The sequence below is a fragment of the Manacus vitellinus genome, unplaced genomic scaffold (assembly GCF_001715985.3).
Source record: "Manacus vitellinus isolate BGI_N305 unplaced genomic scaffold, ASM171598v3 scaffold_26_pilon, whole genome shotgun sequence".
NCBI lineage: Eukaryota > Metazoa > Chordata > Aves > Passeriformes > Pipridae > Manacus > Manacus vitellinus.
In genome coordinates, this window is record NW_021939960.1 from 7,567,934 (window position 1) to 7,584,064 (window position 16,131).

A 16,131-nucleotide genomic window follows, 5' to 3' on the forward strand; every position below is an offset into this window, starting at 1 on the left:
CTCAGCGAGCGGTTTTCTGCCAGTTAGGCAGCTGGGTGAATACTATCCAAAACTGCTCTGCTGGAGGATGGCTTCTCTCCAACGAGACTGAATTTAAATACAACCCCCAATGAAAAGGATTCCCAAAAAAAAAAAAAAAAGGATGGCAGAAAAAAATAAATCAAAAGCTCATTCCTCTGATCATTGCAATGGTCTTTATGAGTTGTAAGAGGAAAACTTCCTCAATAACATGAGCCCCCCCTCCACACACCTGGTTTTGACAACAGTAATTACATTCCTGGGAATAGAGCGAAGGTAATTAATAGCCTTTTGTGGTTTTACTATTTTAATGCAGTCTTTTCATTTCTCAGTAACTCTACAGTAACATGCTGTGGGCTGTTAGACCTTGTTAAATTAAACAAAATACATTCTCTTTAAGAATGCTATTCTTTGGCTGCCAGCTATTCAAAACCGAATTGAAACTACCTGCATTATAATAGGAGCTCTAAGATCTTTCTGACGTTGAAATCCAATCCCTCCTGATCTCTGCTTGTGCTGTCTTAGCCTAAAAGGCACTGGGTGCCCTTGATAAAGTTTCCTATTTTGCGATAGTGCTCCCAGATGTAATGAGACAGAACAATAGATACAAAGGGAGATCAGCAGAAAATGACAACAAAAGGGAGATATAATGCAAGCTTCAGAGATAAGGGAGAAGTACTGATCTTATAAAGGACACGTAGGTGTATGGAGAGAAATTCTCCCAGTCTTTAATTGTGAATAAGCCTTATTGTGAACTGGGTTTGGCACAGCTCCCTTGATCACACCGGCTGGGGCGAGCACTGTCAAAGTTCCTTACCATGTGCGGAAGGCGGATATTGGCAAGACTTTGGATTAGAGCCTGGCTCAACCCTGAGAGCTCCAGGAACAGGGCTTCGTTTTGCTCCTCTATTATTTTGTTTTCCTCCTCGATGTTCTTCAGGTTCTTCTCCATGGTGGAGATCTGCAGAGCAAGGAGCACGGCAGGGTTACCAACCCTCACGGGTGGCACCCACCACCACCCAGGGAGGGGCTTGGCCATGCCCCCGTGGGCTTGGGGGAGCATTCAAGCACACAAACCTGTGACTGTAGTTTCACCATGGCTGCTTCCATCTCAGAGTTGGACTCGTTCAGCTCACTGATCTCCTTGTTCAGCTGCTTGATCTCTTCATCGTTCTCCAGAACTGCAGGAGGGAAGGTCATGGACAGTCAGCAAATGCTCTTGGGAAAAGCAAAATGTTGGGCTTTCTGCTGAGCCCATCCTGCTGCATAGACATCTCCACTCCCAGCGTCCTCGGGTCCTCACCTTGGCTTTTACATCCTCTAAACGGGATGCACATCTCACCTGCATTTTTTTTTACCTTTATTTTTTTTTTTTAAATTAAAGTTTGGATCATCACAGTTCAATGATACTTGGATAGGTCAATATGTAAATGCAAAAGCAAAGGGCAGCTGAGCGGCTGGAGTCCAGCACATCCCCACACCCAGCAAGGCTGCTTGTCCTGAACAATCAGGTCACCTCTCCAGTCCTGAGTTTGGAAAGATGCCATTTAAAAACCTAATGCATGTCTTGATTAGAAATTACGAGGTTCATAAAAAAAAGCAATATTTCCAGAAGAGTGCAGGTATTTATAGGTTCCAAACTATATAAGTACTCAAGTTCAAGGCTCAAACCTTATCAAATACCACAGAGATCTCAGTAATAGCACTGGAAAAGCAAAGTGCCATCGCTAACAAAATTCCAGATCCAGAAATATCACAGTATTAAAAGCCCTGAATAGGTGAAAATTGCTGAATGACTGCAAGGGATTTGTAAAAATGCCAGTGAATATTTGAAAAAAAAAATCTCAATTTCAGCATTAATTCTTTTGCCTTCTTTATTGTCACTCCCTCAAAGTGTGTGCTCAGGGAGTGGGGCTGGTACCATACCATCCCCAGCACTCAGAAAACCCAAGGAATGGATTTTCATAGCACATGACATCTTTGCAAATCTGTGGCCAGATTTCAGCTGTTGAAACCTCCTCAGTCTGCAAAGAAGAAGATCTACAGGCTCAATACCCCAACACACCTGCAAGGCAAAGGAGTGAAAATCCTTACCGTCGCTGGTCTTGAACTTTGTGTTGAGAATTTCATCCCCTGAGAGTTTTCCTTTCTTCCCAGCAAAAGTAGCTCTTGGACACCCTGACAAACTGAAAAACAAGTAAAGATGGGTTTCATAAACTCTCAGTATTTATAGGTTCTTGTGTTCCCAACAAGAGCACACACCATTTGGTGGAGTTCACGCTGTGAGACAGTTCTTCTAAAAGCTTTTTATGGTACAGGGGAAATTGCTTTATGAATAATGCCACAAAACTCCCCATTTGTAAAGTGAGAGCAATTTTCTTTAAGCAAGGATTAAAAAACACGTTGTTTCCTAAAAGACAGGGTACGCCAGGTGAGGAAGGCGAGATGAGTCTCGCTAGCTTGGGCATTAAGCCCCCTGTTCGTGGTGCTCAAGTGCTTTTCTAACATGCTAATGGAGATTTAGATTAGATACCTACAGGGAGGTAGATGAGTCCACAGCAATGCTGTCACACTCACACTGATTTCCAGTTCTGATTTACCTTCTGTGAGTGAGGAAGCTCCCGTTGGCATGGCCAGAACCGTCGCAGCCTGGGGTAGGGCAGGTTGGGCCTTCATTCTTCAGTGACTTCCAGGAAAACGAGGAGCCATTGAGTGATCCTTCCTTCTGCCTGCGGGCTGCGAGAGGGCACCCTGACGCACTCCGGTGAGAGGCGTATTTGCCACTGATGTGCCCGAGCCCAACACAGCCAGGAACAGGACACCTGGGCACAGGGAACCACCAGAAATTATGGCGTGGCCATAAAGAGGAAGGAGCGGAAGGAACGGATAAAGATGTGAGGAAATTAGGGATGAGCAGGAATGGAGGAGCCTTGGAAGAGAGCATTTGCATTTGGGTCTCGTCTCAGGTTTATGGGGTAGATACTTAGTTGATGGAAATGGCAGATGGGAAATTAAGAGCTACGACTGCTCCTTCAAAAGAGTCAAAGAGAACCAAGGAGAATTCTGCAGAAGGAAAGAATGTGGAGGTCACATCACACACAGCAAAAGCAGGTCCCAGTGGAGTCAAAAAACATTTGTTTGCTGCCTCACTGAGGGCAAAGATGGTGGTTTGGACTGCAAGACACAGGATCCTGAGATACTGCGAAGCTGACACTCTCACACTGAACCATCACAGGTGTAAAGCCAGCTCTGCACGGTGCCACTGCTGAGGAATGCAGGGTCATCAACTTTATCACCCTACACTAGCACAATCAACCGGATCTAGGAGCACTGTCTGTGCCCATGGGGACACAGCTCTTCCCTGTGAGCCAGTCCCTGAGCCAGGAGCTGCTCAGGCTGTGACCTGTGCATGAAGAGCTGTAAACCTGCTCCTGCCAGGAGGGTGTCTGAGGAGCTTCTGAGCTTGTACCCCAGCAGACAGGACGAATCACTAGGCCATCACTCAGCCTGGCATGACCTCACTTGCCTCCTCCTCCTCCTCCTCCTCCTGGTTCACATCCTGCCTCTGTGGAAAGATCAACCCACGCTCACAGAGGGATAAAGTGGGAATTACCATCAAGGCAGCACATGAGCCCTCCTACCCCCACACTTCTGCTGCTGCTTATGGACGGCTGAAACCCACGGGAGCTGTGAGGAGTGTCGTGGAAGCACCAACACAACTTGTGCTGTTGGCAAGCAGGCGAGTGGCTCTCCAAAAGGCACCTCTTTCCTCCCTCCTCACAGCCCCCCCACCCTAATGGCATTCTCACTAAATCCAGCCAGCCCACAAGTCCAGTGCTATCTATCAGGATTTCTGCTGTGGTTTGCATTTGTTTAAAAATGCTTGCCAATTATAAATACAGTTAAAAGTTTATTACTCAGGGGAGGTTGCTCTAAAATAAGGGAGGTGGAAGTAGGTAAGAAATGCCAAAAATAACCCCCTACGTCCTCAGTATGGAAGCAATTAGGGACTTTGAGGCTCCCCAGCAAAAATATCCACCGAGCTGCTCCTGAAAATCGCAAGCTGCGTTTCACTACAGAAATTATTACCCTGATTGTTTACATTCTGCACAAAAGGGAGATGACAGCAGAAGGGAGGGGGGCTCTACACCCAGCCTTTCCCCAAGATAATTTGAAAAATGCTGATCTCGATTTTAATCAGCTGCAAATGCAGCACAATTCACTTATAATATCCCTGCCAGCAGGATCCTCAGTAAATTCATAACATCATTGCTTTTATATGATCACGAGCAAATTACTGAATCCTCAGGAGGAAAAGAAGAAGGGGGGGGAGGAAGGAGAAAGAGAGAAAGAGACAAACCCCAGGATTTAGTATGCAGCCATTATGGCCCAACCGTTACATATTTTACGCCGTTAATTTAAGTTTTATTACATTTTCATTGTTAAAAAATAAACCAGAGCCTTATTGTGCAAACCAGCTGTCTTGGACATTTTTTTTAAATTATTTTTTGTTAATTATTATTATTTAATGGAAGCACCAGCAGCGTTTGATCAATTAGACACCTGTGGATGCTTCCATTCTACGCCAGGGCTCGGCTGAAGGTTGAGGTGATCTGTTCAATCACGTCTGCAGCAAATTACTTGAAGGATGAACAGCAAAAACAACAGGGACTAAATGACTTTCTCCTTGGTGGTGATGTGCAAAGCTCGGCCGGGTTCCAAGTGGCGCTCGGTGCAGACGGAGGGTGGATTTAGAGCCAAAGCTCCTTAACGCAAACCGGCACCGGGCACACCTTGCTGTGGGCGGTGGAACACCCTTCCCACGGGATGGGGGAAGGTGGCAGCGATGGATTGTTGTACCATGTTGCTTTGCACATCTCAGAGGAGCTTCTGTTCCTCCTGGGTGTGCTGGAGAAGCCAGGGTTACTGCCTGTGCTGTGGGATATTAAGGAATGCCTTCACCTCCTGCTCTGTAGAGACCCTCAGATCCCACCCGGCACTGCCTGCCCCAGTGCCCACAATCCCACCAAGACCAGTCTGGGGATGGACAGTATCAGCTTTCCAGGAGTCAGGAAATCCAGTTCTGGCAATGCTCCAGCCCTATTTGAAGCTTGGAGCCCAGAGAATCTATGGATGTCCCGCCCCTGGAAGTGTCCAAGGCCAGGTTGGACGGGGCTTGGAGCAACCTGGTCTAGTGGGAGGTGTCCCTGTCCATGGCAGGGGGTTGGATGAGATGGGCTTTAAGGTCCCCTCCAACCCAGTCTATTCTAGGATTCTATGATTTCTTACCAGTTTAGCTTCCCAGCATTTTCATCTTTAGTGTGAACTGGAGAGAACCCAACCCCTGATAAGGATGCTGGTGGGACCATCATTCTGCTGTGGGAGTCCTGACAGCTCATCCCATGTTCCTATACAAGCCCCAGCTGCACTATAAAAACACAGCCATATAAAAGTCCCTTTTCTCCTTGCGCTGGAAAGTTATTTTTTTTGCAGAGAAAATGCACTGGTGAAACTGCTTGGCATATTCCTGCCTGGTCCTGTCCTGAATGGGAAAGGTACAGATGAGAAAAAACACAGCTTCCCCAGCCCCACAGGGCACGTATCCCTGTGGAAAACATGGATAGGGATGACCTCCCACACCCCCCTCCAACCACAGTGAAAGCAAAGGTACAACAGCCAGCAGTTGCACAACAACAATTTGCTGCTCGTCCTTTCCTTCCCTGTGTCTCTGGTTAATGGCCCAGCATTGCAATGCCACCAGCAACTCAGTGTATTTGAGCCAAAAGAGGATTTTTCCCACAGATTCTCAAGTAGGTTGCTTAATTTTTAATAAACTCTGCTAACTCCTGCTAATTATCACACGGCTCATTTAACTGGGAGGCTTTCCTTCCTGTAGACTGAGGAGGAAGAACAGAGCAGATGGCTCAAATATCATCTTTTTCTGAAAGGTCCTTATGCCCCAGCAGGCACATCTCAGCTTCCTGCAGCCCCCACGGGATACTTCCACACCCACTGGGTCCTGCTCCAGCTCAGCCTCTGCTCCAGGACAAAACCTGGGCACAAAGGTATTCACCTCTGATCCCCTGCAAAGGCAAAACCAGCCCTGGGGCTAAAATAAGTTAAAAAAATCCATTTGGAGACAGTCTGATGATCCAAAGGGGTTTGGGCAGATATGCCAGCACTCATGGGCAACGGGAATCTCTTGGAGGGAGTTGATAATTTTTCCCATGTTTCTTTTTACCCCCTTTCACCTGCACTTTCTAGGTGAGTGGACAGGCTCCAGAAAGGCTGGGGATGCTCTGGGTTAACAAAAAACAAGATCCTGGAGTCAGTGCTGCCTTTGATGTCCTATAGCTGTATAAAGGGTTGAGACACTGACCTCAAACACCACATCAGGCCATGGACACTTAGCCTGTGATGCTTGGACTTCTTAGAAGTCAGGCCAAATGGATTTCACAGCTCATGAAAATTCCTGAGGTGCACTAAGGGATTTCAGATCTCTATTCCCTGAAGGAATAAACCTCCTGGGACATTTTGAAAACTTCAGCCTGAGGCAGCAGAGAAAGGTTTTATTCAGTTCACTCTGAATATTCTGCCCTGGCAAAGACTCTACAAAACATGTTTTATTCAGGGTTACTGGATCCTGACTGGACTCATTGCTGGATAGTTTCTATTTCTACTGTGTTCCTGGGAGTTAAGCAAGCCCCTCAGCCCTCATCTGCCCCTTGCTGCCCAAAAACCTGCAACATTTGGCTTGACTGTGGGGTTTTACCCTCATTTACAACACTGGTGGGTTTTCTTAGGAATTATATGAAGCACAGGTAGCAGAGGAACTGTTTGTGCCCTACCAGCCTACCTTTCACATCTGCAGAAACAAACAAGAAAACATACACCATTACCTCCCCAGCACCCAATTTTTCAATCAAATTGCAAAATTGCAACACCAAAAAACCAACAGAAAAGCTTTGTAGATGATGCTCAAAGCAGAGTGAGCCAGGAGGGATGTGGGAGGGATGTTGCTCCCCCACGTAAATCTGTGTGAAGCAAAGGGGATACAGTGAAAAGCTCTACTCAGGAGTTATCCCCAGACTTACTTCATCAGCTCTGGGTCTTCTTTATCATCCTTTGTCGGGGTGATCTTGATCCCACTTTTCTTGGCACGAGGGCAGCCTGACAGACTGTGGTTAAAAAGAGAAGAAAGGCCTGTCTCACTGGCAGAATCCCTGCCTTTGCTATTCCCCCACTTCAGTCATCTTTCCCTTGAATTTGGCACAGTGTTTTTTGATCTCTCTCGTTTTACAGCTTCGCACCACAAGGAGAAGTCAGAAGAAAAAAATAATAAAAAATTGAGGGAGATGGACAGTAATTAATGGTGTCTAGATAAGAAGATATCTGCTAACAGCCTGCAATGTTTAATGGAATTGTTGAAACAGAAGGCTCAGATCTCTGCTATTAATGTTCTAAAGTGATAATAGAAATCATAAATAGGTAGCAATATTAACAGGAACATTGCATCAGCTAAAATCTGACCCTTTGTCTTTTATTCTGTTGAAAGGAGCTTCTAATCAGATGCTGGAAACATCAGAAAAAAAAAAAGAGAGAGAAGTCAGATTAAAGAGATGAAAATAGGCTTCAGTTGTCAGTAACATTAATGTTTTATTCAGAACTTTACAACTCTGCCCACTGCAGGGGAAAAAAAAAAAAAAAGGCAACACAGAAAGAGGCTACAGAGAAAATAATTTAAGGGAGATCTTACCTTCTATGCGATGCATAATTTCCTGTTATGTGACCAGAGCCATCACAACCAGGAGTAGGGCACCTGCAGAGGCAAGGGAGGCTCGGATTAGCCCGGGGGTGCGAGCAGGGGGTCGACACTCTGTGACAACTCATTTCAAAGAGAAATCTAGGGATTGTCAACACAGAAGCAGGTTTTTCCTTCCTGCCCCTTCTCCCTCTGTAAGAACAAGGTCTGGTCTGTAATATCCACAGCACCAAAGTCAGCGCATCGCTGTGTGATGTGGCGTTGGAGAGGAACATCGGAGGCAAGGTGTTGGGATGTTGGGAGGGATGTTGGGAGCACAGTGAGTGGCTGCTCTCCAGGAGGGACACAGGTCCCAGCCTCTGTCCCCACCCTCAGGAAGGGGACAGCTCAGGAGCTGATAATGAGCTAAAAAAACCCTCCAGGACAGTGTCTGTCATCTTGAGGAAGCTGTAAGGAGACAGCAGGTGCCATCCAGGGCCAGCAGGATGGATGCAAGCATAGAAAAGGAATGAGAAAAATAGCCTGGACAGGGGGCCCAGCAGGGCCACCACCAAGAGGAAGGTCTCAGTTCAGGTCTGGGTGACTTGGGTGTGGGGGGTGGTTAATCTCAGTGGGGGCAAATGGACAGCCCGTTGCAGGAGGGTACTCAAAGTGCAATACCAGCCAATGCTTCTGATGGAAAAAGATGAAGGAACAGGAGGAAAAAGGTTAGGTTAACCCTGGGTTCTCTTCTTCATCACTGTAGGCAGGACACAGGGGTGTTGCAGGGTGACAGCACCTCCTGGACCTCGGGCTGGGGATCTCCAGGTCACCATACATGGTGCCCCAGCAGCTTTTGGTGCTTCGGTGCAGAATCTGCCCTTGGTCCTCAGCCATTGCCATTACAAAGGGACCTTTGAAGATGCACCCAGGGTCGTGAGTTTGAAGGTGAGCACCCAGCACTCTGGGATGGCACTGAGAGCAAAGCCTGGAGAATGGTCCTGTGACCACCCAAACCTGCACAAAGGCTGGCAGGGCTGCGAGCCCGCCGAGCGGCAGCGAAGATGATGGCACGAGTTAAGCACCGCATCGTCAGGGGCTCACAGCAAGAGCGGTGAGGGGACATGAAGTACCACGAGCACAAAGATCTGTTCCGAATGCTGTAGGTGACGCGGCGGACATAAAAGTTGTCATGGGGACAAGGAAGAGAGGCGAGGAGTGTTCGCAGAGGATGTGCACGCCAGCCTGCCAATTAGCCAGGGCTTTTTCAGTCAAGTGATTAGGACCGGGGGAGGGGTGGGAGGGGGAGGAAATCCGCGGTGCTGCCGCAGGACGAGGGGGAGATGCTCGGCTGCTCCTTCTAACCAGAGCTCGGGGCACATCCACGAGCTTGCAGAGTGCCCATTCTCCTTGGGGAAGGGTTTTACTGTGTCCCACCTTTCTCAATCCCTATTTTTAAAGCCACCAGTGCCTGGTTTGGACCACTGGCAAGTACCTGCCCCAGAACAGGGACTGATGTGTGTCCAGGACATGCTAGTGATGTATGGGCAGCCTCTGAGGTCAGTGCCCTTGGGAAAGGCAATATACTTTCCCAAAGATTGCCCAGGGAGGTGGTGGATGCCCTGGAAGTGTCCAAGGCCAGGTTGGACAGGGCTCTGAGCAGCCTGATTTAGCTGAAAAAAAAATGTCCCTGCTCACTGCAGGGGTTTGGACTAGATGGCCTTTAAAGGTCCCTTCCACCCCAAACTGTTCTGTGGTTCTGTGCTGGTGCCTGGCCCGGGCAATGGTATAATTGGGGTGCTCCAGCCTCTGAGAGTCAGTGAAGCAATGATTTCCACAAATGTCTTTTATCTGGCAGCTTGGAAAATAGCCTTTCAAAAAACCCTCTTTTTTTGACCAGAAAATATCAAAATTCTCCTCTTTGCACAAGCTCAGAGGGAGAGTTTGGCATTTGCAGGTCATTGAATAGTCTCTGTTGGCAAAAAAAAATTGTTACTTCACCTCAGATTGGGAGTACAGGTACACATCCTGATCCCAGAAGGATGTCAGGGACACTAAGTCAGGACCGAGGCTCAGCCTGCTCAGATGCAGGAAAACATAAATGCACAGAGATCCAGAGCAGTAAGAACAGGGATATATCCAGCAGAACCCCAACAAGGATGCAAATGCTTCGACTCATTTAGAAATTACAGGTTTGGGAGATGACTGTGACATTTCCCTGCTATACACTCTTAAAGTAGAAAGCAAAACTATTTCTTTGTTGTTCTAGCTTCAGGGTGGGAGGAAATTATGAAAACACTAGCACCAAACTCTTTCTGCCTTTCAGGACTTTCAAAGAGAGGAGAGAAGTAATTTGATTTTTATTTTTAATTATCTGGAGACAAATCATACCAACAGAGACCTTTTATTGCATGTTCCAGCCTGGAGCTGTTTTTTTTTATATCAGGGATATTAACCCCTGAAATAGAATTTATAATAGAAACACTGACATGGTCTTATCTGGAGCTGTGAAAAGCTATGACTGTGCAATCTGTAATATCTCCAAATCCTCTTCTCTTCCTCCCTCCTCTGCTCCCATCCTCACCAAGACATAGAAAAAAAAAAGAGTATTTGAGAAAAAATATTAACAAGCTTTTTTTTTTTTCCCCCAGAAGTCTGTTTTATACAGTATTTTGATAAAAAGCACTGACATTGGATGCCTGAGGGGGGCAGGGGATCCTGCACAGCAAAGCTGGGTGCAGTGTTTGATCTCAGGTACAACCCTGTTTGATTTTTGTCTGGTCCTTACTGGAAATGGGCACTGCTCCCGAGAGCTTTTAATATCTTCAACACTAATTTTCTGATCACTTGGCTACTCTTTAAGGCTGTTGGAGAAACACCAGTTCAGCAAGATTCTTTGAAGAGGTTCTTTCAAAATATACAGTCTATAATGCATGATTAAGTGTACTTAGCACTAACCACGCCAGTCCTTTCCTTCCACCAGCATATTCTATTAATATCAGCTAATCCTGCCACTTTTTCCACCTCTGTGATAAGGAGCAGGCATTTAACAAACACTTTTCCTGGTACCAGCACCCACATTGGTTGTGGGGCACAGAGCAGTCCCAGAGCCATGCATCCCTCCAGTCCATCACAGAGGGATTTGGGACTTTATCAATCATCTTTGTGACCAAAGAGGCTCCCCCTGACTCAGCCATGGCTTCAAAAATCCTTGATTGTGTTCAGGACACAGCACATTTGTGGTTTTTTTCATGGTGAGCCTGTGCAATGGGAAGCTCTCCATTTTACTCTCAGTGGGGGCTCTCCAGTTATAGTTGTGAATATCTCTGTGTCTGAATGATCCAAAAACTGGATTCAGCAAAGCAGGGAGCTCAGAGGAGACAAAGGTAGGCTGGATCCATGGAAGAAATGTTGAAAAAGTTCTCAATGAGCTTTCCCCCAAAGAGGGAGTTGTGTGGAGGAGGCTTCAGGTCCCCCCAGTGTCTTCATCTGTTTTAAATACAATTTCATCTTTCTTTAGGGAAAGCAACCTAAGAGAGCATCTGGGAAACCCTCCTATGAAGAATAAGCTCCTACTGAAAATGAGGAGTTTGGGGAAGACACAGCAAAGGTGAAAACAAGATTCAGAGGAAGATATTTGACTGAAAATGTCAAAACCAGGTTCCTCTCTTCAGAAGCAGCAATGGAAACAGGGAAAGTCAGATGCCTGTGAGCCCTTTGCCACTGGCTCAGGATCTGGCCTCACCAAACATTTGCACACTCCCTCCTTCATTCCCTCACAAATCATGGGAATGAATAGGAACCTCTCTCACTACATCCAGAACAGCCACTAAAATTTAGTCTAAAAATAGCATCCCAGGTTCTCCAAAAGAGTTGGCTTTCCTATGTCCTGGTGGTGTGTTCCCACCTGTGTCTCTGCCCAAAAATAAAGCGTGAGCCTTTCTCCAGGTTTTGGATTATTTGAGAGGAACAAAAATGTTAAATGAAAAGGGTTATGGCCCAAACTAGGGAACAAGAGCTTGGGAAAAGAAAATAGCATGTCTACAGTGCCCAGAGGAAACCTGCCAGACATTCAGGTAACTTCCAATCACTGCCATGAGCCCCTCTCCCCAAAATAAGCCTTCCTTCATGCCATTGCCTCTTCAATGTGACAGCTGGAAGCTGGACTCCACCAGAGCTCCTTGCAGGTAGGTTTTGATCAGCTCTTTGAAAGGAGAAGGGAAGGGATGGAAAAGCAAAAGCAGAGCAAGAGGAGTGGGGGCAGGAAGGGAGAAGAGAGAAAAAAGGGTGGAAATAAAGAAAAAAAAAGGAGTTCCAAGTTGAGCGCAAACATACTTGAGGTCAGCAGAGTGGGCAGCCATGAGGTTTCTGAGGCTCTTGTCAGCAAGAGGACAACCAGAAAGGCTGAAAGAGAAGAGATGGAATATCTGGATAAGCAAAAAAAAAAAAAAAAAAAAAAGGAAAAAGGAAAAAGAAAAAAGGGCTGGGGCGTGGGGAGGGAGAGGGGCAATAGAAGGGGGGGAGGAAACAGAACCAAACTATCCACATGGTCAAAAAATATACTAAAAGAAAAAAAAAAGTTGTCTTTAGAGTTCAAACCATGAAAAAAAGGTCAACCCACCTGCGGTGAGAGGCATAGTTTCCTGTTATGTGTCCGCTGCCGTCACAGCCTGGGGTTGGGCAACTGGGCAACAACAACAACAACAACAGGGATCATAAACGTGGGAAAGAAATGGATTCCCCAAGAGCCACAGATGGGCAAAGCCAGCTCAGCCCCCTCAGGGTCTATCAGGTGGGTCTCAGCCCAGCCCCACTGCCTGACCCCTTACACCAGCTCCATCCATCAGATCTCGGTGTGTGTTTGCACGTTTGCATGGATATAAACCAGACATTTCCCTTTCAGCTCCCTTTCCTCCCTTCTTTGTTCCCAAAAAACCTAAGGATCCTGTGAAAAAAAAATGTTAGGAATTGCATAAATTTGTGGCAAATGCAAAGGAAGTGTTTAAAATCCTTAGTTGCTTGGAGTGCTTGGTGGCAGCTGGGGACTGACAAGAGCCTGCTGGGTGGCATGACCTGACAGGTATGAACATCCCTGGAGGGTGCTGCCAGGTTGAATGATTCCTGCAATACTGAAACTCTGGCTGCAGGAATCATCTTGTTCAGTTTTCAGAGCTGAATAAGGTGCGTCAGATTTCAGGTTTCTGAAATGATTTGGTTTTTTTCCTCCCAGCCCTTTTAGCTGCAAAGAAAAGCTTGAAAACACTTTTCACTGCAGAGAGGGAATGAAAGTAGCCTCTGACTGTGTGTCTGGAGGCTCCTAAACAGAGGGTAGGAAGGAGCTGCTGCATCCCACCCACTGCCTTCAGTGGATGTACTTCCCATCCATCCCTCTTCACTGCCTCCTCTGTACTTTCATGGGCAATGGAAAAAAGTACTCTCCCTTCTCCATGTCCAGGGAATAAAATCCAGTTTGTGCACAAGCAGCAAGGCTCTGGCACAGTCATGCCCTCCTGCCTCAAGTCAAGGGTATATGAGAAAGCAGGGATGTCCTGGGGCACTACAGGGATACCTTGAGAGAGTCTGGCCCAGCAGGTTGAGGCTTGGAGGCACCTATTCCCTGCTCACCCTTGAGTCCTTTCCCAGCCACAACTCCCACACAAACACAGCGAGCCCTGGAGCCAGCACTGACATGGTGATGTTCAAGCAGCAGGGATGTCTGGCTGTGTGGTTCCCACTCGTGTGCCAACAGGAGGGCGATGGGAAGATACAGGTGAGGAGCACCTTCCCTGCCATCTGTGCCTGGAAGTGGCACAAGAACTACATCCAGACACGGAGCATCAGGCACAGCAGGCGAGTCTGCTCTTAACTACAGCTAATTCATTACAGCCTTTGGGCCAGAAAGGAATAAGGATGCTAAATGGGGAGGGAAGCCTCAGCACTGCCCACGACACCATTTATTTATTCCAGGGCTGTTTCCATTCAGGAAATTTCTGTACCATCACAATAAAATTAAGACACGGGAGGACTTCAGGGCTCTACCTCAGAAATTACTACTCACGGTGCTGCTGGGTTTTAAAAAAGCCTTTAGAGCTTTGGATAAGGGCAGCTGATCTGTGCTTTGCTCATTTAGAGAAGATGCTGCTGCTGCTCTCCCCGACAGATCTCCTCCCTGCCTGTCTGCTCCCTCAGCCTCCTGCCTGCAGAAGCCAAGTAATGAGCGAGTTGTATAAGGTCAGTAAAACAGTGCCCACCAGTTCTTCCCTGTTTAACATGCAGGGGGTCAGATACACAGGAAAGAAGCCAAGAACAGCTGGGATGCCTGGGAGGGGAGACTTCCCCACCACAACCTCCAACCTGATCCCGAGGTGCTGTTAGGTCAGACCGAGGTCCAAGCTGCCATGTTTGGATCAAACTCTTAAACATCAACCATTCCTGTGGGAATCAGTGTGGATGCAGAGCAATACTCCAACTAATAGCACAGATCTAGGTCGGTACTTCCACCCACCCGATGAATAGACAGATGTGAGCTGGGGGAGGGTCTCTCTCCAATGCAAACTGCAGCCTGACAGCAATTTTGCTGCAGCCCCAGGTCACACTTTGTGACCCTGGATTATCACGGTGCTGGGACCCACTGCTCTAAGCCAACGAATCCTCTCTTCTCAATGAGACATCTTGTGGTTCAACACCCCCATCAAGAAGGTGCTGAGATCCCTTGGGTGCTCTTGGCTCCACAGCATCACCCGGTGCCCTAAAACAAGGGGTCAGGAGATTGGGCAGGCTCCTTCACTGTGCCAGAAACACTCTTGCAGGAAACACTGAGGAAAAGAAAGGGTTTTTCCTCAACCCTGTCCATGAATCCTGAGAGCACCAAGCTCCCTAATAGGTTCTTTTTATCACTGAACAGTAAGGCCATGTAGGAAGGGATTTTTCCTCATTGATCAGCTGTTGTATGAGGGTGGGGGTTCTCTTGAGCTTTCATATGAACCACTCAGATGAGCTAAGACCAACCGCAGTAAGAAAAGAGAACTACAATTCTAATTTTTAAAATTAATTTACTAGTAAATTTTGTCTCCTACCAGCCTGGTTGTGCTAGGTACATATTTAGTAGATTTTGGAGGAAGAGACAAAAAGGAGGACTTACGTGAGCAGCTCTTTCTTGATGTCCTTGGAGAGGAATTTCAGCTTGAAGTTGGTTAAAGTAACTTCCCCTGGGTATTTTCGCTCTTCAAAGTTTTCCTCTGACACTTCTTGCTCATCAGCTTCCGAGGAGGCAAAAGAGTGAGCGGCAGGTTCTGACTGCAAGAAAAGATCCAGGAACAGGGATTGTAGTGGTGGTCATTGCTGCTGAACTGTGGTGGGAAAGATCCCAGCTTCATTCCAGTTAAGAGTGCAGCATTCCCAACACTCCTGAGCCCTCTGAAAGCACCTCACAGTACCCAAACCATGGATCCAATAGTCTGTAATTTCCTGGTTTTGTAGGAGAAATGTGTAAAACGTGTCTGTATGTGGATTTCCATGTGGATTTCCCTCACTCCAGCCGGGGGGTCATGGCTGGATTCCCCACCTGCAGGATTAATGTCAGTGACATACAGGGCCATCTCTGCTCATGGGAGATATAAATCCTGGCAAACATCACCAGGAGCACCACTGGTGCAAATGAGCTGAAAGGATTTACAACAAAGAAAGCACTGCAGACCCAGGGCAAGGAATGTGGTGGGTTCTTCCTTTGCAACCCCAACAGTTCTAAGACCATCTGCCTCCTGCCTGCTTGTCCCTGGCTGATACCTGATAGTACTGACAAAGCTAGAAATATTTCTCTCCTAGGCTCAAAGGGCAAACTAGGTGTGTGTGGAGGGGGAGGGAACAGGACAACTGTGCGAGCACACATGGCATTCAATCGCCCATGAGGGAGATTCAAGCATGAAGAGTCACTTCTCACCTCTTCCGGCTCCTCTTCCCGCTGACGGTTTGGTTTAGTGTAGTCAATGGGCCCATCCCATTCATCCTGGCGGGAGGTCTGGCTGGACTGGGGGGAGGTCATGGTGCTGCTTGTGGCACTGGTGCTGTTTTGGCGCTGCGACACATCTGGGGACTTCATGCTGGGACTGCTGCTGCAGCTGCTGCTGCTGGGAAAGGTGCTCTCCCGTTTGCGGTGTTTGTTCATACTCAAGTCCAGAGTCCCATTTTCATCCACCTCAATGTCCATGGACTGAAAGGTTGGAAACATGCCCAGTGTTAGCAGCTGCCAGCAACTCCCTGTGGGGATCTTGCCCCCATTTGTCTTTTACAGTGCAGCAGGCAGCTTTTCATGTCCCATCCTCTCCACAATCAGTTATGGAACTGAATGAAAAGGGATGCTCTTTCCTAAATAT

The 16,131-nt window shown here is 47.3% G+C and overlaps 1 protein-coding gene across 1 annotated transcript in view; it reads right to left on the bottom strand.

The window, feature by feature from the left end:
• The window catches only part of MYT1 (myelin transcription factor 1), a 58,986-nt gene that overhangs the window by 1,038 nt on the left and 41,817 nt on the right, over positions 1-16,131 (bottom strand). Inside the window, exons 13-22 of the mRNA XM_008932678.2 lie at positions 15,699-15,968; positions 14,901-15,055; positions 12,381-12,443; positions 12,095-12,163; positions 7,775-7,837; positions 7,113-7,196; positions 2,619-2,840; positions 2,113-2,204; positions 1,096-1,199; positions 836-979 (exon numbers count right to left, since the gene is read on the bottom strand). Coding sequence (XP_008930926.2) covers positions 836-979; positions 1,096-1,199; positions 2,113-2,204; positions 2,619-2,840; positions 7,113-7,196; positions 7,775-7,837; positions 12,095-12,163; positions 12,381-12,443; positions 14,901-15,055; positions 15,699-15,968 — 1,266 coding nt within the window. The remainder of the gene's footprint in view (positions 1-835; positions 980-1,095; positions 1,200-2,112; positions 2,205-2,618; positions 2,841-7,112; positions 7,197-7,774; positions 7,838-12,094; positions 12,164-12,380; positions 12,444-14,900; positions 15,056-15,698; positions 15,969-16,131) is intronic.